Source organism: Schistocerca piceifrons, chromosome 1 (assembly GCF_021461385.2).
Source record: "Schistocerca piceifrons isolate TAMUIC-IGC-003096 chromosome 1, iqSchPice1.1, whole genome shotgun sequence".
Lineage (NCBI taxonomy): Eukaryota > Metazoa > Arthropoda > Insecta > Orthoptera > Acrididae > Schistocerca > Schistocerca piceifrons.
Genome location: NC_060138.1, coordinates 268,665,661 through 268,690,219, shown reverse-complemented (window position 1 = coordinate 268,690,219; position 24,559 = coordinate 268,665,661). Strand labels below are relative to the sequence as shown.

Below are 24,559 nucleotides of genomic sequence, written 5' to 3'. Positions count from 1 at the left end.
AAAAGTCTCAATGTACATTACAACTTTTGTTGTTTTCTTTACAATAGACTCTGCACAACTGCAAAATGTCTCCTTTAACAAGAGAAGTAAAATCATTTTAGATATGTTATTCATAAATGTGCACATTAGGACATGGAAATTCTCATGTCTGTAACAAGAATCTTGCCAAAGTCAACTCTAACCAGCTGCCATGATTGATACAATGTGACCATTTCATATCTACTTGTACTTTATAAACCAACAACTTACTTTAGTATGGTGCTGTTTGCTGTCTGTTTTGAAGTAACATAAGATGTCTTTACAATGCTAGTTTAATACTGTCTTATTTACCTAAATTATATATGTGCACAACATCAGTCAACCTAATAGCCACACTTGTGATATTTCACTGTTACATGCTAGATAATTTGCATGTCATTTACAAGCCCAAAACTTAACTCTCCATAGTGTAACTTGTATCACATTTTCTCAGTAATGCACTTAATACAAACCTGTTTTGTTCCCCTCTGACTTCACTTTCCAAGACTTGTTGTTCATCATGTTTGTAGTAACCAATTTAATGGTCAACTCATCCTTTATACCTATCATTCCAGTGCATGAGATTATATGCATCACATCTTTGAGTAATCAATAGGTCTTACAGATTATCAGAAAGTTTGTCCATTGCTCTTCTACTTGAAAGAAGCAGAAATTGTAACTTTATTAAACAAGAATAGCTTGGACTGTAAAGTTGTAGGAACAGAACTTCTGCCACTTTTGCAAAACAGTAAACATACAGTGATGGCAGAGTCCTAGCTGATTAACTCTATATTGAATTGTAACTCTAATCAATTAGTAACTGACTAGCAGCAATTCCTTGTTATGTTGGTATTGCTGTACTTGTTAGGTCTGCTGGTGCAAGTTACTGTGTACCATCAACATTAGACCAGCTTACACTTATTCCAATTGAGTGCAGGAGAGGGATATTCTGTAGTTGAATGTAGAGTGTTTATTCTCCTTCCATCCCTGTTATACCATTCCATGCTACATGTCTCAGTGTTTTACGTGGGTGCCACAATCAGTCATGGATGGCAACAAGCCTTCAGACTTGCCTCCTTCCATTTATACAGGTGTGCATACTATCAAACTGTCAGTTTAAACTTGTAGAAGCCTACTTCTGGGAATATCAGTTGGGATTTCAGAAAAATGTAGGAACAAGTGAGGCAGTTCTGACCCTACAACTTTTCTTAGAGGATAGGTCAGAAAAAGCTTTTGAAAATGTTGACTGAAATACTCTCTTTGAAATGCTGAAGGTAGTAGAGATAAAACACAGGGAGTGAAAGGCTATTTACAACTTGTACAAAAACAAGATAGCAGTTACAACAGTCAAGGAGAATGAAATAGAAGCACTGACTGAGAAGGAAGTGAGACAGGTTTGTAGTCTATCCCTGATGTTGTTCAGTCTGTACATTGGGCAATCTGTAAAGAGACCAAGGAAAAATTTGGAGAAGGAATTAAATTTCAGAAAGAAGAAATAAAAACTTTGAGATTTGCCAATGAAATTGTAAATCCGTTTGAGACAGCAAAGGACTTGGCCAAGTAATTGAATGGAATGTATATTATCTTGGAAGGAGGATATGAGATGAACATCAACAAAAGCTAAATAAGGGTAATGGAATTTAATTAAATTAAATCAGGTGATGCTGACAGAATTAGATTAGGAACTGAGATGCTAAAAGTAACACAAGAGTTTTGATGTTTAGGCAGTAAAATAATTGATGAAAGCTAAAGTAGAGAGGATGTAAAATGTAGAATGGCAATGGCAAGGAAACTATTTCTTAAGAACAGAACTTTGTTAATATCAAATATAGATTTAAGTGTGAGGAGCTCTTTTCTGAAAGTATTTGTGTGGACTGTAGCTTTATACAGAAGTGAAACATGGGCAATAAACAGTTCAGACAAAAGCAATATGGCAGATTTTTGAAATGTGGTGTTACAGAACAAGGCTGAAGATTAGATGGATAGATCATATATCTAACAAGGAGGTACTGAATAGAATTACAGACAAAAGAAATTTGTGTGTAAGTTGACTACATACAGGGCTTGGTGATGATCAGTTTGTGAGGCATTCAACTGTGCAGTCAACAGCACTCTTACAAAGTCCCAATTTTTACACAGTCCAATTTTTCACAGTCCAATTTAGCCACTGTCTGTATGATGATGAGAATGAAATGATGAGAACAACACAAACTCCCAGTCGCCGGGCAGAGAAAATCCCCAAACTGGCTGGGAATTGAACCCGGGACCACGTGATCAAGAGGCAGCAATACTAGCCACTAGACCACGAACTGTCCACTATGGACAAACAGTAGACACTGTTATTCTGAAGAAGGTTGGATTATCCTGACTGAGACCTAGGTAAATTCTAGGTAAACGGTGTAACTGAGACTGTTCATATTTAAAATTAAATACAGGGATTGGTTAATGGGGCACATTGTGAGACATTAAGGGATGACTGATTTAATGTTGAATGGGGGGAGGGAGGGAGGGATAAAAACTGTAGTATTCGGAGATTTAGACGCTTACACAGGTTAGACTATCAAGGAGAGCTGCATCTCAACCATTCTTAAGACTGAAAAACACAACAACAACAACAACATCTAAAATTTATAGAAAGGCAAAGCAAGTAATTTGTTTACTAATAATATGAGTGTTAATTTTCAATAAATTGTATCACACTTTTATTGTGTGCCATGTGTGGTGGAAGAGCAATTCCAGCTGGTGGTAGGCAGTTGGCTGTTAATTTTTCTGTAAAGAAATTCTAAAGTAATTGTTGTGAAGATGAAATCTGTTCTCCTTTATAAAATTATTTTGGAGGTAAAATACAAAACATAGAAGTAAAAAACTTTGTTAAAATGATTTTATAACTGATATTATTTGCATCAGCCATTTCAGTTTATAAAGACAATTGCAGCTTCTTCATAATCAAAACCTAAGCCAGCATTCATCACCCCTGAAGGAAACAATGAAGCCATGATATAATGAGATAAGCATTAGATTGGGGAAAAGTGAACATGTCCTCTGTATGATCTGCAATGATATGACATACACCTTGGAAGGTTACAAGCCATCTGGATTGACTCTTTCCATTTATACTAAATTTATCTGCCCCTTGTCATGACTGGTGATAGGCAGGATGCTTCAGTTGCATTTACTTAAAGTCTCATTACATTGACTTATTACGGGGAAATGTATTTGAGAAAATTTTAGTGGTTGTCAGTAAAGGGGCTAATACTTCCAGTCTGTGAATAAGTGAGAAATGCATGGCCTGCACACTGCTCTGAATGCAGCAGGTGTGTCATGGGCACTCCAAGCTTTGTGCTGACTTGCACATGTCAAGTGGCCACCAGTGAAGGCTCACGGAGCCTACCAGTCCTTTTCAGTAAGTTGAGTTTAGTGGCATGTCTCGTTGCTTCAGATGGCTGAAGGCAACAGTTTCAAGTGCTTGCTGTGCCATCACAATTTATGGTGGAGAAGTACAAGTTGTGGAAAATTCAGAGGTATTAAACTACTCTTTGATTTGTCCCTTGCTGGCTGTCATCAGACAGGAATTTCTATTACAAACTAGCAAGGGAGATGTGCTCTGATTGGCCCATGACATGACATTCCGGGGTGCAGATTTGTTAAATGTGGCATTGACACATTATTGGTGGAAAAGAGTAACATTTTTCAAGATTGACATTTATGGTCAGATTGGTACATACTGTGAGATGGTCAAAGAAAAATGGACACTCTTGGTTTGATGATGGATGGAGACAGGTCACTGGTTTGAGATATTGTGGCACTTGGAGTGGTCAAGTCCTGATGAGTGAGATTCTGACTATCCACTATGAACCCACCACAGCTCCACTGAACCCATTTCATGCCTTAGTATCATTTTATGTGGTATTCTGGTATTCACCCAACCACTGGAGTTTCTACATTAATCATTGGGTTGTATTGGATTAATGATTTAATGTGCAGCTAGGATATGGGAGCCATCCCTCCGTTTGCCTACCTTGTTAGATGTCATCAAGAATTAACTTCCTTTCTTCGTAGAATGCTGATACTAATACTTTGGAATTGGTCAATGTAATAAATAATCTGTATATGTTTCACTTGCACTGTTATTTGAAGGAGCATGTAGTTCCCTTCAATTGACTGATTTATTCTATTGATTGAATGGATATTTGTGTAACAGGATTATTGCAATTTTACACCTTATGATTCTACAGGGTGAGTCACTAACTATTGCCACCTAGAATAACTCCAAAAGTATTATAGTAGCTGAAAAGTCTGTGGGACAAATGTTGCATGGGACAACAGGGGCCATAATATGATCGTGTTTTGTTGCTAGGTGGGGTCACGTCAGATATGTGAAGGTCAACTTTGTTTTTTTTATTTTTTTAAAAAATGGTATGCTATAGTTTGGTACTTACTTTCTGATAGCGGCTATTGAGATGAATCCAATGATGTGTAACAGTAAGGTCTTTGAATGTTAACAAAGGTCAAGAAGGTGGCATGAATGTTCATTTACAGAAGGTATTCAAAGTGATGACCATTGGTATCAATGCAGTGTTTCAATCTTCTTATCATGGACTGAGAGGTATTCCTTATCACTTTGGCACTTATCAAAGTGCATGCTCACACAATTCTCTCTCTATATCGTGCAAATAGTAAATATTCACTGAATATGGCATATCCACCTAATGTGCCATTGACGTGTAAACACCATTCGATGGTTTCGCAATACAGCACTAATAGGAACGGTAAGACTAGAATCGTCAAATCAAGTGAATGTGAAAGACGTATTCCTTCAAAGAAAGAGTCGATATGCTTCTCATTTAAGGGGAATGCCAATTCAGTGAGAGCTAGAGACTTATATGCTGAAAGATATCCTCAATGTACTCACCCTACATGTCGTACATTTAAATATGTGTATGATAAACTGAAAACAACTGGATCTTTAAAACATCAGAAACATATCCTGCAAAGGAAAGTTACTAATGAGGAAACAGAAATTGGTATTCTTGCCACTGTGGTTTTGATTCACCATAAATATCATCCTTACATCAGTCTCCACCAAGAATTCGCATTGAATTCTCCAATGGGCTCAACTTCAGATTCAGAGGGATGACACATTTATTAATGTGATTTTATTTACTGATGAGGCTACATTCATGAACCGTGGAAATGTTAATTTGCATAACACGCATTACTGGGCAACTGAAAATCCATGTTGGCTGCAGCAAGTTGCACACCAATAACTGTGGTCTGTAAATGTATGGTGTGGTATTCTTGACGACAGAATTATAGGCCCATATTTCATTGAAGGAAGTCTTAATGGTATGAAGTACACCACATTCGTGCAAGAAACATTAGGTCTGTTATTGGAAGAAATACCTTTAGGAACAAGGAACATAATGTGGTATCAACATGATAGGTGTACGGCGCGTTTCTTGCTGATGGCTAGAAATGTGTTGCAGAGACAATTCTCAAATCATTGGATTGGACGTGGAGGAGATGTGTCATGGCTGGCTCGTTTGCCAGACTTGATGCCTTTGGATTTTTTCCTGTGGTGATTCATAAAAGACATTGTTTATAAAGACATTCCAACTACACCTGAAGGTACCGTATTTACTCGAATCTAAGCCGCACTTTTTTTCCGGTTTTTGTAATCCAAAAAACCGCCTGCGGCTTAGCATCGAGTGCAAAGCAAGCGGAAGTTCTGAAAAATGTTGGTAGGTGCTGCCACAACTAACTTTTGCTGTCGAATATATGTAGCACTACACAGGCATGCTTTATAGGCAACGAGATAAATACTGGCGCCAAAACCTCTGCGTCAGTAAATAAATAAAAAAAAGGTGGAAGACGAGCTTTTTTTCTCTCTGCCCCGAGTTTCAACCACTGCATTTTCATACATTATCCAACAAAGTAAATACAAATTCCGTATTGTTCATCTTCGAAAGTAGCAGAATTTCAATGTACTACGAAAATTCGACTGGCAAGACTGTTGCTAATAGGAACCTGATGAAATGTGAATCACATGCAATATTCTCTTCACCATAAGAATATTATGAATATAACCATTTTGCCATGTATTCTTTCGTGTTTGTTGCTATCTTATTTAAACCCCGTCTGCCTAATAAACACCGAAACTAGAGTGAGACAACAGCAAACGCGGAAGAAAATACGTATCGTGTCCTGTTTATATTCGTATTATTTTTACGGCTAATAGTAATACAGTCAGAAATGAAGCACGGCAACTGACTAGATTTTTAAATCTAAAATGACTAATTTCTGTGCAGAATTTGATGTACTAAAGAAGCGGCTGCAAAGATTTTCAAACGGAGAAAAATTTTTGCCTAACTCGTTCAGAACATGTTCTATCATACGCAGTCTATTATTTGGTTCTTGTTGATCATTATCAAAGAAAGCAGCAGTGTAAGTAACAACAAGTAGCAGTCACTTGCCATTGTTTCGCTAATGAGACAATTCCTCTCTTTTTTTAATCGTAAGCGGCGGTAGCACGCACAAAAGCAAGCCATGCTGCGGGCGGCGACAGGCCATAAACACGCACTATCAGAATGCGACAAACAATGCATGACGCAGTACAGTAATGCATTTTCAGCTTAGAGTGACGTAAACACCTATAACAAAGAAAATGGCACTTATCAGATCAAAGCAAAATAAGCAATCGATTCAAACCAGACGAAGCACGTGAAAAAGGAAGGGTACCCGTATAAATACGGACGGAGCGCCTGACGCATAGCAATGGCTACCTGGTAAAGCTTAACTGCTAAACTTACGACTCGAACCAAACTATTGTAACTGTATCGTCTTTCATTCGACCTAAATTGTGTCTCATATTACAATGGACCAACTTTGTTTCAATTTGAAGGTGCGGCCTAAAACTTTTCTCTCCCCTTGAATTTTGAGTCTCAAATTTCAGGTGCGGCTTAGATTCAGGAATTTTTTTTTCCTTGATTTCGAGTCTCATTTTTCAGGTGCGGCTTAGATTCGAGTAAATACGGTATGTGAGAGAGAACTGTCAAAGCATGTGCTTCGGTAAGTGCCGATGTGATAAGGAATACCCCTCATTCCATGATAAGAATATTGCAGCACTGCATTGATACCAATGGTCATCAGTTCAAAAACCTTCTGAGAATGGATGTTTATGCCACCTTTGTGACCTTTGTTGACCTTCAAAGACCTTACTGTTACACATCATTGGATTCGTCTCGATAGCCGCTATCAGAAAATAAGTAACAAACTATAGTATCCCATTTTAAAAAACAAAGTTGCCCTTCATATCTGTGAAGTGACCCCGCCTAACAACAAAAACCCAACATTGAACTATGGTCCCCTTTGTCCCATTCAACTTTTGTCCCACAAACTTTTCAGCTCCTATCGTTCTTTTGGAGTTATTCCTGGTGGCAATAGTTAGTGACTCACCCTTTATATTAGGGCACTTCAAGATAGTGATTTCATTGTGTAATGTGCAGTTAACATGGCTTCTTCGGGAAGTGTTATGGAGTCTGGGTAGGTCCACTGCTTTTGATAGGTTTCACAATCTCACACACCACGTGATACTGCAAGCTGAATATTGAAGATGTGTCATTGAAATATAAACTTCAGTTATTTGTTACATTGTAATATGAGAAAGGTGGAAGGAGTATATATAGGGTCTACACAAGGGCAATGTACTTGAGGACAATATTATGGAAATGGAAGAGGAGGTAGATCAGGATGAAATGGGAGATACGATACTGTGTGAAGAGTTTGACAGAGCACTGAAAGACCAGAGTCGAAACAAGGCCGCGGGAGTAGACAACATTCCATTAGAACTACTGATAACCTTGGAAGAGCCAGTCCTGACAAAACTCTACCATCTGGTGAGCAAGATGTATGAGACAGGCGAAATACCGTCAGACTTCAAGAAGAATATAATAATTCCAATCACAGAGAAAGCAGGTGTTGACAGATGTGAAAATTACTGAACTATCAGTTTAATAAGTCACAGCTGCAAAATACTAAAGCGAATTCTTTACAGATGAATGGAAAAACTAGTAGAAGCCAACCTAGGGGAAGATCAGTTTGGATTCCGTAGAAATATTGGAACACGGGAGGCAATACTGACCCTACGACTTATCTTAGAAGTGAGATTAAGGAAAGGCAAACCTACGTTTCTAGCATTTTTAGACTTAGAGAAAACTTCTGACAATGTTGACTGGAATACTCTCTTTCAAATTCTGAAGGCGGCACGAGTAAAATACAGGGAGCGAAAGGCTGTTTACAATTTGTACAGGAACCAGAGGGCAGTTATAAGAGTCGAAGGACATGAAAGGGAAGCAGTGGTTGGGACTGGAGTGAGACAGGGTTGTAGCCTCTCCCCAATGTTATTCAATCTTTATATTGAGAAAGCTGTGAAGGAAACAAAAGGAAAATTTGGAGTAGGTATTAAAATCCATGGAGAATAAATAAAAACTTTGAGGTTCGCCGATGAGATTGTAAGTCTGTCAGAGACAGCAAAGGACTTGGAAGAGCAGTTGAACAGAATGGATAGTGTCTTGAAAGGAGAATATAAGATGAACATCAACAAAAGCAAAACTAGGATAATGGAATGTAGTTGAATTAAGTTGGGTGATGCTGAGGGAATTAGATTAGGAAATGAGACACTTCAAGTAGTAAAGGAGTATTGCGACTTGGGGAGCAAAATAACTGATGATGGTCAAAGTAGAGAAGATATAAAATGTAGACTGGCAATGGCAAGGAAAGCGTTTTTGAAAAAGAGAAATTTGTTAACATCGAGTATAGATTTAAGTGTCAGGAAGTCGCTTCTGAAAGTATTTGTATGGAGTGTAGCCATTTATGGAAGTGAAACATGGACAATAAATAGTTTAGACAAGAAGAGAATAGATGCTTTTGAAATGTGGTGTTACAGAAGAATGCTGAAGATTAGATGGGTAGATCACAAAACTAATGAGGCGGTATTGAATAGGATTGGGGAAAAGAGAAGTTTGTGGCACAACTTGACTAGAAGAAGGGATCGGTTGGTAGGACATGTTCTGAGGCATCAAGGGATCACCAATTTAGTACTGGAGAGCAGCGTGGAGGGTAAAAATCGTAGAGGGAGACCAAGAGATGAACACACCAAGCAGATTCAGAAGGACGTAGGTTGCAGTAGGTACTGGGAGATGAATAAGCTTGCACAGGATAGAGTAGCCTGGAGAGCTGCATCAAACCAGCCTCAGGACTGAAGACCACAACAACAACAACAACAACAACAACTTGAGGTGTGTCTCAGATTTAATTCAAACGGACAATTTTCAATGCAAATGTATCCTGTTGCTCTCATGTGCCATTATCAAACACAACAGAATATATTATTGATCTTCTGCCTTGATTACTGGTTTTAACAGCTGCTGTAGAAGATGGGCATGCAAACAAATGTACAACAGAAGCTATTTATTAAACCTTGGCTTTAGAAGAAATGGCTCATGACAAATTTGGTCAATTTGTATTTTGCCTAACTGGACTAGTGGAGTATATGGCTTGGGAGACATGGAAAAGAACCAGAGTTTCAGATTATCATTCAACTGCTGGATGCAGGTTAAAACTTGGTATGCACTGGAAATAAGCCAGAAGAAGTTAAGCATGCATTAATAGCTGACTGGTTACTGTTTGAGCTATGTGTTGTCATCTCAACTGCACTATGAGAAACAATTCTGAATGAGCTGTGTGTGGCGCATACAGAAATTGTTAAAATGAAGGGCATTGCTTGTTCCTTAATTTACAGATCTGGTATAAAAGCTGCTGAACATTTTTTTCTGTTTAGGTACCAATATGTCTACTACGCAGAAATGTAGAAATTAGCTTCTAATAGATCCAAGCAGAGGGAGAGCTGGGAATCAGTCAAAAGACTGATGATAAAAAGAATATGATGTCTACTGTGTATATTGTTATGCAGCTCAATTTAGTTGAGAATAAAAAAGCATTGAGCTATAATTACTTCAAGTAGTGCACTGGGTTTACTCTTACACTGTAGCAAGAAATGAAACAATTAAATAAAGAAAAAAAGATATTGACTTCATCAGTACATAGACAGCTGAAAGTGTCTATGTAACGGTATATAAATTTGTAGTTTTAAGTATTAGATAAAAGCAGATGATAGTGGCTTTTTTAAAAAAAGCTACTGTATTTATATGATTTATCCATTAGTATATATAAATTAATCTAGAAGTAATTTTCTTTGTATGAGTGTCAGTAGAGCAGCACTAGTAATGATATATTGTTAGTATACTTTACAGAAGTAGCCCACAGTGACTGCTTCGTCCTGTTAATATACAACTTACTCTTTTCACATCCATGGAAGCACTCTTTCATGGTAGAACTTACAGAGCATTATTATGAATGAATGACTCTCATTACTGAAGCAAAAGTCATAACAGAGAATTATACAGGAATCTACAAGACTTCATCAGGTATTAGAAAATCATTCCAAAGATTCACCAAGGCTGTTAGTGCAAGAACTTGACACTATTAAAGATTACCTGTTGTTGTTGTTGTGGTCTTCAGTCCTGAGACTGGTTTGATGCAGCTCTCCATGCTACTCTATCCTGTGCAAGCTTCTTCATCTCCCAGTACCTACTGCAACCTACATCCTTCTGAATCTGCTTAGTGTATTGATCTCTTGGTCTCCCTCTACGATTTTTACCCTCCACGCTGCCCTCCAATGCTAAATTTGTGATCCCTTGATGCCTCAAAACATGTCCTACCAACCGATCCCTTCTTCTAGTCAAGTTGTGCCACAAACTTCTCTTCTCCCCAATCCTATTCAATACCTCCTCATTAGTTACGTGATCTACCCACCATATCTTCAGCATTTTTCTGTAGCACCACATTTCGAAAGCTTCTATTCTCTTCTGTCCAAACTGGTTATCGTCCATGTTTCACTTCCATACATGGCTACACTCCATACAAATACTTTCAGAAACGACTTCCTGACAATTAAATCTATACTCGATGTTAACAAATTTCTCTTCTTCAGAAACGATTTCCTTGCCATTGCCAGTCTACATTTTATATCCTCTCTACATCGACCATCATCAGTTATTTTACTCCCTAAATAGCAAAACTCCTTTACTTCTTTAAGTGTCTCATTACCTAATCTAATCCCCTCAGCATCACCCGATTTAATTTGACTACATTCCATTATCCTCGTTTTGCTTTTGTTGATGTTCATCTTATATCCTCCTTTCAAGACACTGTCCATTCCGTTCAACTGCTCTTCCAAGTCCTTTGCTGTCTCTGACAGAATTACAATGTCATCGGTGAACCTCAAAGTTTTTACTTCTTCTCCATGAATTTTAATACCTACTCCGAATTTTTCTTTTGTTTCCTTTACTGCTTGCTCAATATACAGATTGAATAACATCGGGGAGAGGCTACAACCCTGTCTCACTCCTTTCCCAACCACTGCTTCCCTTTCATGCCCCTCGACTCTTATAACTGCCATCCGGTTTCTGTACAAATTGTAAATAGCCTTTCGCTCCCTGTATTTTACCCCTGCCACCTTCAGAATTTGAAAGAGAGTATTCCAGTTAACGTTGTCAAAAGCTTTCTCTAAGTCTACAAATGCTAGAAACGTAGGTTTGACTTTTCTTAATCTTTCTTCTAAGATAAGTCGTAAGGTTAGTATTGCCTCACGTGTTCCAACATTTCTACGGAATCCAAACTGATCTTCCTCGAGGTCCGCTCATACTAGTTTTTCCATTCGTCTGTAAAGAATTCGCGTTGGTATTTTGCAGCTGTGACTTATTAAACTGATAGTTCGGTAATTTTCACATCTGTCAACACCTGCTTTCTTTGGGATTGGAATTATTATATTCTTCTTGAAGTCTGTGGGTATTTCGCCTGTCTCATACATCTTGCTCACCAGATGGTAGAGTTTTGTCATGACTGGCTCTCCCAAGGTCATCAGGAGTTCTAATGGAATGTTGTCTACTCCCAGGGCCTTGTTTCGACTCAGGTCTTTCAGTGCTCTGTCAAACTCTTCACGCAGTATCTTATCTCCCATTTCATCTTCATCTACATCCTCTTCCATTTCCATAATATTGTCCTCAAGTACATCGCCCTTGTATAAACCCTCTATATACTCCTTCCACCTTTCTGCCTTCCCTTCTTTGCTTAGAACTGGGTTGCCATCTGAGCTCTTGATATTCATACAAGTGGTTCTCTTCTCTCCAAAGGTCTCTTTAATTTTCCTGTAGGCAGTATCTATCTTACCTCTAGTGAGACAAGCCTCTACATCCTTACATTTGTCCTCTAGCCATCCCTGCTTAGCCATTTTGCTTTTATATTTTCTCCTTTCATCAATTAAATTCAATATTTCTTCTGTTACCCAAGGATTTCTATTAGCCCTCGTCTTTTTACCTACTTTATCCTCTGCTGCCTTCACTACTTCATCCCTCAGACCTACCCATTCCTCTCCTACCGTGTTTCTTTCGCCCATTCCTGTCAATTGTTCCCTTATGCTCTCCCTGAAACTCTCTACAACCTCTGGTTCTTTCAGTTTATCCAGGTCCCATCTCCTTAAATTCCCACCTTTTTGCAGTTTCTTCAGTTTCAATCTGCAGTTCATAACCAATATATTGTGGTCAGAATCCACATCTGCCCCTGGAAATGTCTTACAGTTTAAAACCTGGTTCCTAAATCTCTGTCTTACCATTATATAATCTATCTGATACCTTGTACTATCTCCAGGATTCTTCCAGGTATACAACCTTCTTTTATGATTCTTGAACCAAGTGTTAGCTATGATTAAGTTATGCTCTGTGCAAAATTCTACAAGGCGGCTTCCTCTTTCATTTCTTCCCCCCAATCCATATTCACCTACTATGTTTCCTTCTCTCCCTTTTCCTACTGACGAATTCCAGTCACCCATGACTATTAAATTTTCGTCTCCCTTCACTACCTGAATAATTTCTTTTATCTCGTCATACATTTCATCAATTTCTTCATCATATGCAGAGCTAGTTGGCATATAAACTTGTACTACTGTAGTAGGCATGGTCTTTGTGTCTATCTTGGCCACAATAATGCGTTCACTATGCTGTTTGTAGTAGCTTACCCATACTCCTATTTTTTTATTCATTATTAAACCTACGCCTGCATTACCCCTATTTGATTTTGTATTTATAAACCTGTATTCACCTGACCAAAAGTCTTGTTCCTCCTGCCACCGAACTTCACTAATTCCCACTATATCTAACTTTAACCTATCCATTTCCCTTTTTAAATTTTCTAACCTACCTGCCCGATTAAGGGATCTGACATTCCACGCTCTGATCCGTAGAACGCCAGTTTTCTTTCTCCTGATAATGACGTCCTCTTGAGTAGTCCCCGCCCGGAGATCCGAATGGGGGACTATTTTACCTCTGGAATATTATACCCAAGAGGACGCCATCGTCATTTAATCATACAGTAAAGCTGCATGTCCTCGGGAAAAATTACGGCTGTAGCTTCCCCTTGCTTTCAGCCGTTCGCAGTACCAGCACGGCAAGGCCGTTTTGGTTAATGTTACAAGGCCAGATCAGTCAATCATCCAGACTGTTGCCCCTGCAACTACTGAAAAGGCTGCTGCCCCTCTTCAGGAACCACATGTTTGTCTGGCCTCTCAACAGATACCCCTCCGTTGTGGTTGCACCTACGGTACGGCCATCTGTATCGCTGGGGCACGCAAGCCTCCCCACCAACGGCAAGGTCCATGGTTCATGGGGGGGAAAGATTACCTAGTAGGCTAAATTACATCTGTAAATTGACAAATAGTATTGATATGCTATAATGTGACAATAATACCAGTCAATAGTGAAATTAGTTGGTTATATATTCATACTGTGCTAACACATTAATACAATATTATACTGCATTGTGTTTTTCTATATTACATGTCATTCTTCGTCTGTTATATGATCCAGTAAATTCAAACAAAAATCAATGTGTCCAGTAAATTCAAACAAAAATCAATGTGTCACTTCTCCTATCCATTTCAGAAATTGTTAGGAAATTCATTATTTTGAGATTTGTTTTGTCAAGAGAGTGCCAAGAATACCAAATTTCAGGCATTAACTCTCACCAGATGCAACACACTGGCCAACGGCATTCCTTAATGACCATGAGCAGCAGTGTTTGCATAGAATTGTTGGTGCTAACAGACAAGCAACTCTGTGTCAAATAACCACACAAATCCAAGTGAGATGCATGATGAATGTATACATTAGGGTACTGTGGCAAAATTTGGTATTAATGGGCTACGGCAGAAGGCAACTAAAGCAAGTGCCTTTACTAACAGCGTGACATTACTGTTGCACCTCTCCTGGATTCGTGAGTGTATTGGTTGGACCCTAGTTGACTGGAAAACCACGGCCTGGTCAAGTCCTGATTTCAGTTGGCAAGAGTGGATGGTCAGATCTGAATGTGGTGCAGACACCCCAAAGCCATGTACCCATGTTGTCACCAATGTGCTGTGCAATCTGGGGGTGGCTCAATAATGGTTTGGGCTGTATTTACATGGAATGGACTGGTTCCTCTGTTACAACTGAACCACTCATTGACTGAAAATGTTTATGTTCAGCTACTTGGAGGCCATCTGCAGCCATTCATAGGCTTCTTGTTCCCAAACAATGTTGGAATTTTTATGGATGACAATGTGCCATGTCACCAGACCACAACTGGTTTGAAGAATATTCTGGACATTCAAGCTAATGATATGGCTACCCAGATTGCCACAAATCTTGCAGTAGCAACACTTTTGCAATTACAGATGGCTACAGAGGTAGCATGGCTCAATATTTTTGCAGGAGATTTCCAACAACTTGTTGAGACCATGCTGCTGCACTACGTCACACGAAAGGAGGTCCAACATAATATTAAGAGGTATCCCATGACTTTTATCACCTCAGTATATTATTATTTTTTCTTTTTTACTCCTTGTTGTATTTTTTGGCTCCATTGTTTTATTTTACAAACTATGCCTTCTCTCTCTCTCTCTCTCTTTTCCCATTGATGCTCACATTATGGTGTCACCTCTACTCTTGCCTTATGTCTCACAGCTACTTCTTGATCTCTTTTCAGTTTCTGGTTTTTCTTATTTTCAGACCTCATCTTTATTATCATTTGGTTATTAATATCTCTCTCATATTATTCTGCTATGCCCATCTTGACCTGTGGTTTTGTGCAGCCTTGTTGCTAAAGTGTCTTATCTCCTTGTCCCTTGTATGTATGTATATATCGATCAGTATGTATCTATTAAACCGAGGACCTAGAAACGACTTCGTTCCACTATAGCTCTCAGTGGTTCACAACCCCACAACAGGCCATAGCAGTCCACCCACCCCACCACTGCGCCACTCCAAACCCAGGGGTTATTGTGTGGTTCGGCCCCCAGTGCCCCCCCCCCCCCCCCTCCCCGGGAATGTCCCATGCCAGACAAGTGTAGCCCCAAATGTTTGCGTGGTAGAGTAATTATGGTATACACATATGTGGAAATGGTGTTTCTGCAGAAATCGGCAACACAGTGTAACTGAGGTGGAATAAGGCAAACCAGCCAGCATTCTCCGAGGTAGATGGAAAACTGCCTTAAGGGGAGCCGGAGGTGCCTATGCTGCCCATGTTAAAATCACTAAGTTTGAGGAACATTAATGAATAAACTACCAAATAGAAAAATTTGAATTTTTTTTTACGTATAGAGTGGTTTAGTATTGCAGTTATGACAGAGGGATTTGGAGTATCTTTTCTAGTTTCCTTACAATTATTTTTTTTATTAATGACCCAAATTTTTTTACAAATAATTGCTTTATAATTGAACTGAAATGAAACTACTGAACATATTGCCAAATGGCTGTGTTACAATGTAAGTTTGACCACTAGGAGTGCTGTATAAAAATTTCCTCTCTCTAGCTTGGGTGGATTTTGAGAAAATGTTCCTTATATTCGAAAAATTCTAATTTATGGGAAATGGCTATCAAAGTTTTTCAATACATTCCTGCACTATAGGACAGATTATCAGGGTCTTCTTCTTCATCCTCCAAAAGCTTCCTCTTCTGTCTTCTTTTCTGGCCTGTTGTTCCATCATACTTCATATGCCTTTCTCTTCTTTCTGCTCCTCTTATCCTTTCTCTGTCAATATTTCTTAGTGCTCGTACAGTGTTCACCCCAGCTGTAAATCCTAATGCCTTCAGAACTTCACACTTCACACTGTTCCCTTGGTTGTAGGTTGCTATTGCATCATAAATGCCAAAGTGCAGTGTTTTTATGCTTACAAACACCCTTTTAGGAATCACTTTCCAAATCAAATTGTTTACGCTCTCATTAGGATTCTGCGTCTTTCTGTGTAGACATTTGTGTAACAATTCTGGCTGTGCTAAGTCATGAAAAATTGGTTTTATTGCATTTATCACAGCTGCTGGCAAACCATGTTTGTGATCATAGTCCTTTTTTGCATTATATTTGCACCAGGAATCTTTTGGACACAGGCTGTGTTGAGGGTATTCATTGGAAAAGGCAGTATGAAGGAACAATGCCCACACTGCTTTTCGCATGTCACTAACGTTACTAGTATTTTGCCTTATAGCATACCCATAGTATCTCTGTAGACGTTCAATCACCTCATCAGTAAGCCTGCCTCTCCCTCCTATTGTCTTTCCATCACTGAGCTTACTTGAACCCAAAGTTGCCGTGCACCCATACGCTTTTGCACATTCCTACTTTTCCATATGGTTTCAGTTCCTCTATAGTCTTGAAACCTTTGGAGTCACCATCCCCAAGGTAGTATTTGTACCTAACATTGTATCTGGGAACTGAACGTTCAAAAATTTGTTTCACTCCATCCACTTCCATTGCTCCACTTGAGCCACTAAAATTTGCCTCACAGCTTCCACTGTGCTCTCCTTTGATTTTATTTTTGCTCCTACAATGTTTTGATAATATTGCAACATCTATCACTTTTGCACTATCACCACAAGTAGCAGTTACAACCCCATTCAGGGATTTATGACCCCTCTTTTGCCAGGAACCATCTAATGCCACCACCAAATCCCTAGAACCACCGTTCATTTCTACAGATTCCTCCACTGCTTCCTTCATGGTTTTCAAAGCCACGTCTTCAACAGAGGATCCTACCAGTTCACAGTAGTACCCAAATTTGCTTGGAGGCGATGGCAAGTTCATAATACCACAAAACAGTTTACCAGCAGCAGACCCTTTTCCAATGGATCAAAGACCATACACAAGTCGAACATTCACATCAAACACTCTAGATCGTCCATTTTCACCAAAGAGACTGGCATGTGAATTGTAGAAAGTCACTTGATACTTGCAACATGCACAGATTATCTTCATCTCACAAGCTAAACCAAAGTGCTTTGTTATCTCTAGTCCCACTCCTACACTTGAACACATTTTGCACAGAACACTTTCTTTCAGCACAGAAGATAATAATCCAATATTCAGTACTTCGTTAATATCATCACTGTCACTAACATATTCACGAAATCTGTCACTTCCACCAGTCAGCTTCATGCTAGAAGATGTCACAGGGCTATGGCCGGCCATGTGTTGCTTAGCAGAAGAATGCACTGTTTCAGTAATTGTAGTATCGCAGCTTGGTATTAGTGTTAATTTTCTTTTCCCCACGTTCTTCCTCTTCTTATATACACGGTTACTAAAACGTGGCATCGTAACCAGAACAATGCTTTACACAAGAAGTATAATACTACCAACAACAGGCGCAACACTGAACTAATTCGAAACGGTAAACAGCAAAGAGACGATGTTCCACGCTCTTAGCACTTCATTTGTCACAGAAAACAATGTAGCCAACCCTTGCACACTCGCTGTATGCATAACATAAGGCGCTGTATGCGTAACAGGCCGAGAAAATCCCAAGCAGTTTGCCAGGAAGTCACGAGAGGGTGTTAGATGCATTCAGCGGCCGCCCATTTCCTCTGCAGGCGTGGGGGAAAATGGTAATAACCCCACTTCTAGGGCGAGTAGAACAATAATTCAAAGTTTACATTAAAGAGGAATGTTCTAATTAATTTTTGGTAGGAAAAAAAAGGGTAATTTTTTTGGATTTGACCACCTCCGGCTCCCCTTAAAAACCATCCACAAGCTGGCCGGCACACCGGATCTTGACACTAATCCACTGGGAAGCAGAGCATTAGAGCACTTGACTAGAGTGGGCTCCTGGCCCCTTTGTCTTTTGCATTCCATAAACTAAAAATACTGACTTTCCCATCCATGTGGATACCAAAAACAATAATTTCATTAGTCAAAGGCACCACATTACTAGAAAAAATGCAGATGTTCATTCCACAAGAAATAAGGTCAGCTGAGAAGTATAAGCAAAATAGGTTCACGATATGCAGGTGTACAGCTGGTAAGAATCTTCCCAGTTGTCTACAGGACAGTATGAAAAAAAAAAAAAAAAAGAAATGCAGGAAACTTGTAAAAGATTACTTAATGGAAGAAGAATTTTATAATGTAGAGGAGTATACAAGCAAAGAATGAGGAATGCTGTTATCACTTGTATGTATGTATAGTAATCCATTGAAAATATTGTAGTATGGAGTATGTAAATAACTTACAGTATGTTGCTTTCTATTGTAATAGGTAGGTTAAGTATTTTAAGATATTAGGTTAAGTTCACCTGTCCTTTATTGCAAGTACATATTCCATACATATGTTCATAGGAATGGTGGTAACAGAATATCATCTACAGTTTATCCATGAATAGAGTTGAGATTTATTTCAGGTGTGAAGAAAAAGACACGTGATATCTGAACTGTACTGTTCTATGCCTACATACAAATTTTACCTAGGAATTAGTTACTGAAGGATAAAATGTAATGATTGTACAGCATCAATCACCAGAAGTCCCCACCTGGGGATGTTCAGCTGCTGAGCTGGAAGTCTTTTCAGTTGACACGACTCCAAGTGACTTGCACACTGATGATAATGAAACAATGATGAGGACAACACAGCACCTAGTCCCAAGTGGAAAAAATCTCCAACCCAGCTGGGAATCGAACACGGGCCAATTGTGTGGGAGCCAGACAAGCTGACCACTCAGTTAAGGGGGTGGACATAAGTTGCTGACAATGTCTTTATGTTATTAAAAATAGAAAATGAGCTACAGCTGCAAATAAAGTATGTGTACTTGTATTTAACTTAGTACATCTAATGATGTGCTTGGGAACTGCATCTTAAAGGTATCTTTACAACAGATTTTACTTTATCTCACAGCAGTTACAATGTCAATGTTAGCAACCATTACAGAAAAAATTATCTTAATAGGATGAAAGAATGTCACAATGTTTTCTGAAAGCAGGAAAATACCACAGTCAGCCTAGAACAGTTGAGAATATTGAAAACATATTCGGTATTGTGTTAAATGATATCTACGCTAATAGAGAAGTAACAGATTAACACATTCCAACAACAGCAGATCAATTACTTTTATTTCTATTGCTTCTAGGCCTATTAGGAAATTATTATGACAACATAATGCAGGTCATAGGAGAGCTAGAGCTTACCTGTATCTGTAAATTCAGGTGTTTCAGCATACTGCAACAGACAAAAAATTAATGTGCCTTTCTGTTGCTGTGTTTAAAGTTATATGTTTTGTTTGTTAATCTCAGGCAATGTACCATAATGAAATGTAATGCATATCAGTTGACAACTAGGCAAAAGATTTTGAGCCCTGTGAATTATATTGAAAATAGTTTTGTCTTGCTCTGTTATTTACTGTATTGATTGCTGCTGTGCCTGCAGTATTCATTCAGGCATCACTCAGTTGTATGTGTTGCCACCTAGATGGTGCTTCTAAACTGGGATCTGTTTATACTTTCTGTCACAAGACCTCTTTAGATTTCATGCCACCTGCTGCAAGTTATGTCAGCCACTGCAGCTGGTGCTGATAGCTGGAACTGCTTTCCTCTTCTGCAAAGTAGAATGTATATGGACATCATTTTGTTTGTCATGGATCATCAGGGATATGCATCAAATTTGGCCAGTTGTGGTTCAGCAGTTTGCACAGTCCCTGTCACAGTTAATCACCAGCACCAGCTCTACAGTTATTGCCTGCTGACACAGATCATCAGTTGCTGCCATTATAGCCAGCTGCTATGAAAGACTGATCATCTTGCTATGAAAGACTGATCATCTCACAGCAACCACCGAGTATTTAAGTGATATTCTCATTCAGAGCCAGACTTATAAACTATTAGAACTGAACTTCTATAGATTAGATAGTGCTCTTTCAGTGTGTGACATTGGCTTAGCACACTGACTACAGAGCCAAGTAGCATTCATCACGCAAAGCTGAGTTTTTCATTCAGTATAAACTATTTTAATAAATGCTATTTAGTGTTTATCACTGCATTACCCATATTATGGATGTTTTAGATGTAACACTGGAAACAAGTTGGAATATCAGCAATATAAGGAAAAGATAGGTTGCTACTCACTGTAAAGATGACACATTGAGTTGCAGACAGGCACAATGAAAATACAATTACACATTTAGCTTTCACCCAAAGCTTTCATCAGAAAAGGAAACACACACAAGACATTCATTCACACAAGCAAGATATCTTATGCACACATTAGTGCTGTCTCCATCAGCTTGTACCAGAATGCCATTCCATTCTGAGCTGCTGGAGATGACAGTTATATATGCATAAGGTATGTTTCCTTATGTGAATGAATGTGTATGTGTTTTCTTTTCTGATGAAAGCTTTGGCCAAAACCTAAATATCTAACTCTCTTTTTGTTGTGCATGTTAGCAACTCAATGCATCATCTTTACAGTGAGTAGCAATATCTCTTTTCCATATATTTAGGTACATCACTCTGTAAGCACCCCAGTTGCCAGCATATTAGCCAGATTACTTGCACAACAACTAGTTTTCTGTAATAGAAATTTCACTTCCTGCTACCAAGGATGTTGGGCATCTGACTTGTTTTGATGAATAAAGCAGTTGTAAGCTCCTATGAATGATTTATACACTCCAGGATGCCTCAATAAATGTTATATTAGTACTTAAAATCTTCAGAAAATTGCAATTTTTAAGGACTGAGATAAAAAAGATAAAAAGCCACATCATGTCCATTTAACTTTTTACTCAAATATAACAGAATGATTTAGTGCCACATTTGTGCTAGAAGACAGCACTGAAATTTTAAATTCCCAAAAGTATACATAAGAGCCAGTTTAAAGATAAGCACTGTGATTAGAAAGTGATAAAAAATTGAAAAATCAATCTTTTGAAAAGCACTAAAAGTAACTCAACCAGTTTTCCATAAACACATGATTATTTAATAAGAAAATGTTTAAATCCATACTAGATACCTTTTTGTATACCTGTAAGGCAAGCTTCAGAATCTTAGTGGTTACCACTCTTATTTCCTTCTCATTTGTTATTGTGCTGTCAGTTTGGAATTTATTGTAGGAAATATGGTACTCAGAATAGTAGTTACATATCATAACAACTAACAGGTCATACGTTTCCATACACATATATTTTATTGTCCTACAAGATACAAAGCATGTTGTCAAGAACATTGATCAGAGTGAACTAAATGCAGGTCCAGAGAGGTTACTTGAGCTACCTCAGGGCAGTGAAACTGTTCCAGGTGACTCCAGGGAGTTACGTCCCCATAGCATATTTTGCATTTATATAAGTTTTTCTTGAAGCTAACAGATAAATGAAACACACACACACATTGCAGCTTTATGGATGTGTGTGAGTGTGCTGGGTGGAGGGGGTAAGGGGAACAACTAAAGGAGGTGAAGGGAGGAGTGTGGAAAAGTTCATGATGGATAGGGAAAGGCAGGCATCAGTGGCTCAGGATATTCTCAAACCAGCTCTTCCCCCACAAGCCCTTGGTTAATCGCATCATACATGACATGCTGAACTCAGTTTTCAAATGCTCCTTTACAAAGGAAAATCCAGGAATATTCCCCCAGTTTAATTCTCATATCATTGTATAGATGAGTGAAATAGATATTAATCTCAGTGGCATTGAAAAACAGCTGAAATCATTAAAACTGAACAATGCTTCAGGCCCAAAAGGAATCTCTATCAGTTTCTATGTGGAATATGTAGCTGAGTTACCGCCTCTTTTAACCATAACATATCATACATCCCTCGAACAAAAAGCCATGCCCAGTGGCTGGAAGAAAACACAGGACACACTTCTCTACAAGAAGGACAGCAGAAGTGATCCACAAAACACATGCCCAATGTTCTTGACATCTATTTATTGTAAAATCATAGTACATATTCTGAGCTCCAACATAATGATAATCTCAAACAGAATGACCTCCCTCATGGGAACCAGCATGAGTTGTGGAACACTGATCATGTGGCACCCAACTCATGCTTTTTTTTTCACATGATGTCCTGAAAGCTGGGGACCAAGGCAGTCAGGTAGATGCAGTACTTCTTGACTTCAAAAAAGCGTTTGACTCTGTAGCACACTACACTTGTTATTGAAAGTACAGTCATATGGAATATCAAGCAAAGTTTGTGACTATATTGAGGATTTTTTGGTAGGGAGGATACAGCATGTTATCTTGTTGTCTTGGATGGAGAGTCATTGACAGATGCAGAAGTAACTTTTGATGTGCTCCGTAGAAGAGTGTTGGGACCCATTCTGTATGGTTGCTGCTATTGGCCTTGAAGGCAATATTAATAGTAGCCTCAGACTTTTCATAAGTGATGCCATTGTCTACAACGAAACATTTTCTGAAAAACCCTGTACAAACATTCAGACAGGTTTTGATAAGATTTCAAAGTGTTACAAGAATTGGTAACTTGCTTTAAATGTTCAGAAATGCAAAATTTTGTACTTCACAAATTGAAAAAACATAGTACCTAATGGCTACACGATCAATGAGTCACTGAAAGTTTATTCAGTAGGTTTCAAGAACCAACTTTAAGTAATGACTCTAGGAATATACTATAGCACTCCTACAAATAACACCTGCAGGTATTGGGAAGATAAGATTAGTCTAATTACAGAGAACAATATGGTATTTAAGCAATTATTTATCCCATGTTCCATAAGTCAATGGAGCAGGAAAATGTCTTAATGGCAGGTATGATCAGAAGTATCCTCTGCCATACACTTCACATTGATTTGCAGATTTTGAACATAGATGTAGACATGATCTGCATATGAATACTTCTAGTAAAATGCTACTTACACAGCTCTTTGATAGAAATATCCAATCTGGACAAAGGACTATCCAGCTATGGTCATTTTTAATACTCATTTAGTATTCATATTATATTCCGGGGGATAGAGCTGTAAGTTAGGGTAAATTTAGTTGCAGTTGAAACAGCTACTACGAATGTGTTATCTTGCTGGTTGGACACAATCTTGAGCATGAACATATCTCATTCAATATTCTCCATCACATCAGAAATATCCTCATAAGTAAAATGAACACACATTATCAACACAGGAAATTAAAATGGAATGTTGAAGCTGTGTTATGCTTATCAGGGCATTACTTAGAAATTACAGAAAATAAATGGATAAATCTAGACAGATACAAGGTAATATCAACTCTAAAGGTAACATCAATTGTAGAGCTACTATGTAATGTCCACAAACACAAAAAATAAACTCCATGCAATTGTATTCTAATATTATTATCTGCAGTTTTTTTCTTGAATAATTTTTTGACAATGTGGGAAGTTGACTGTTCTCATAGTTCGTCAGACATTAGAATTGTAGAGGCTCTCCACACAGACATTTTATACACACACCATTTAACAGCAGTTGTTCACTTGCAGTATTATTGCCAAGAGGTTTACACATATTAGAAAACTACTTAAAATGACAGTAATATGCAAGGTGATTTTATACCTGTGGACAATGTTGTGCATAGCACAAAGACCAAAAACAGACAACAAAAATGACGATAGTACTCTGCATGGCTTCAGTAAATATGTGTTGGTCACTCTGATTGAAGTTCTTGCTTTTACTTCACAAAAAAAGGAAACAGGAAACCACTATTTTTAACTTGATATAAATATCAGAAATGACCACAAGGATGCAGGATGGATACGGTCTGCTGATAACTTAAACCAATAAGAAGGATTACCACAGATTGTGTAATTTAAAAATTGTGAAATATCTTTCATCATTTCGAAAGACCTAAAAAAATTAAAAAAATATATTTTCTAAAATAAACTAAAGTTACATAATACTGACTTTAATTTAAGAAGGTACAAGTGAACTTTATGTTTGCTCATACTATTGTAATTTACATTCCCCACTTTATTTCATGATTTAGCAATCAAATGCTTCTGAAATGAAATATAAATATAATTTTTTAATGTTCTGAGCTGAAACCAAAGTATTGTGAATACTGTTCCTAAACCATATCTTGCTGGATTATACATTTGGGAAATTATAAACTGACAACTTACCAATTTGTTCTCTAAGGAAATGGATTCTGGATCCAA

The 24,559-nt window shown here is 38.2% G+C and overlaps 1 protein-coding gene across 1 annotated transcript in view; it reads right to left on the bottom strand.

Annotated features, from left to right (window-relative positions):
- LOC124712470 overlaps nt 1-24,076 on the bottom strand; it is a 76,646-nt gene extending 52,570 nt beyond the window's left edge. The window contains exons 1-2 of the mRNA XM_047242769.1: nt 23,958-24,076; nt 19,614-19,644 (exon numbers count right to left, since the gene is read on the bottom strand). Of these exons, the coding sequence (XP_047098725.1) occupies nt 19,614-19,644; nt 23,958-24,026 (100 nt within the window). The 5' untranslated portion in view covers nt 24,027-24,076. The remainder of the gene's footprint in view (nt 1-19,613; nt 19,645-23,957) is intronic.
- Nucleotides 24,077-24,559: the final 483 nt, after the last annotated feature.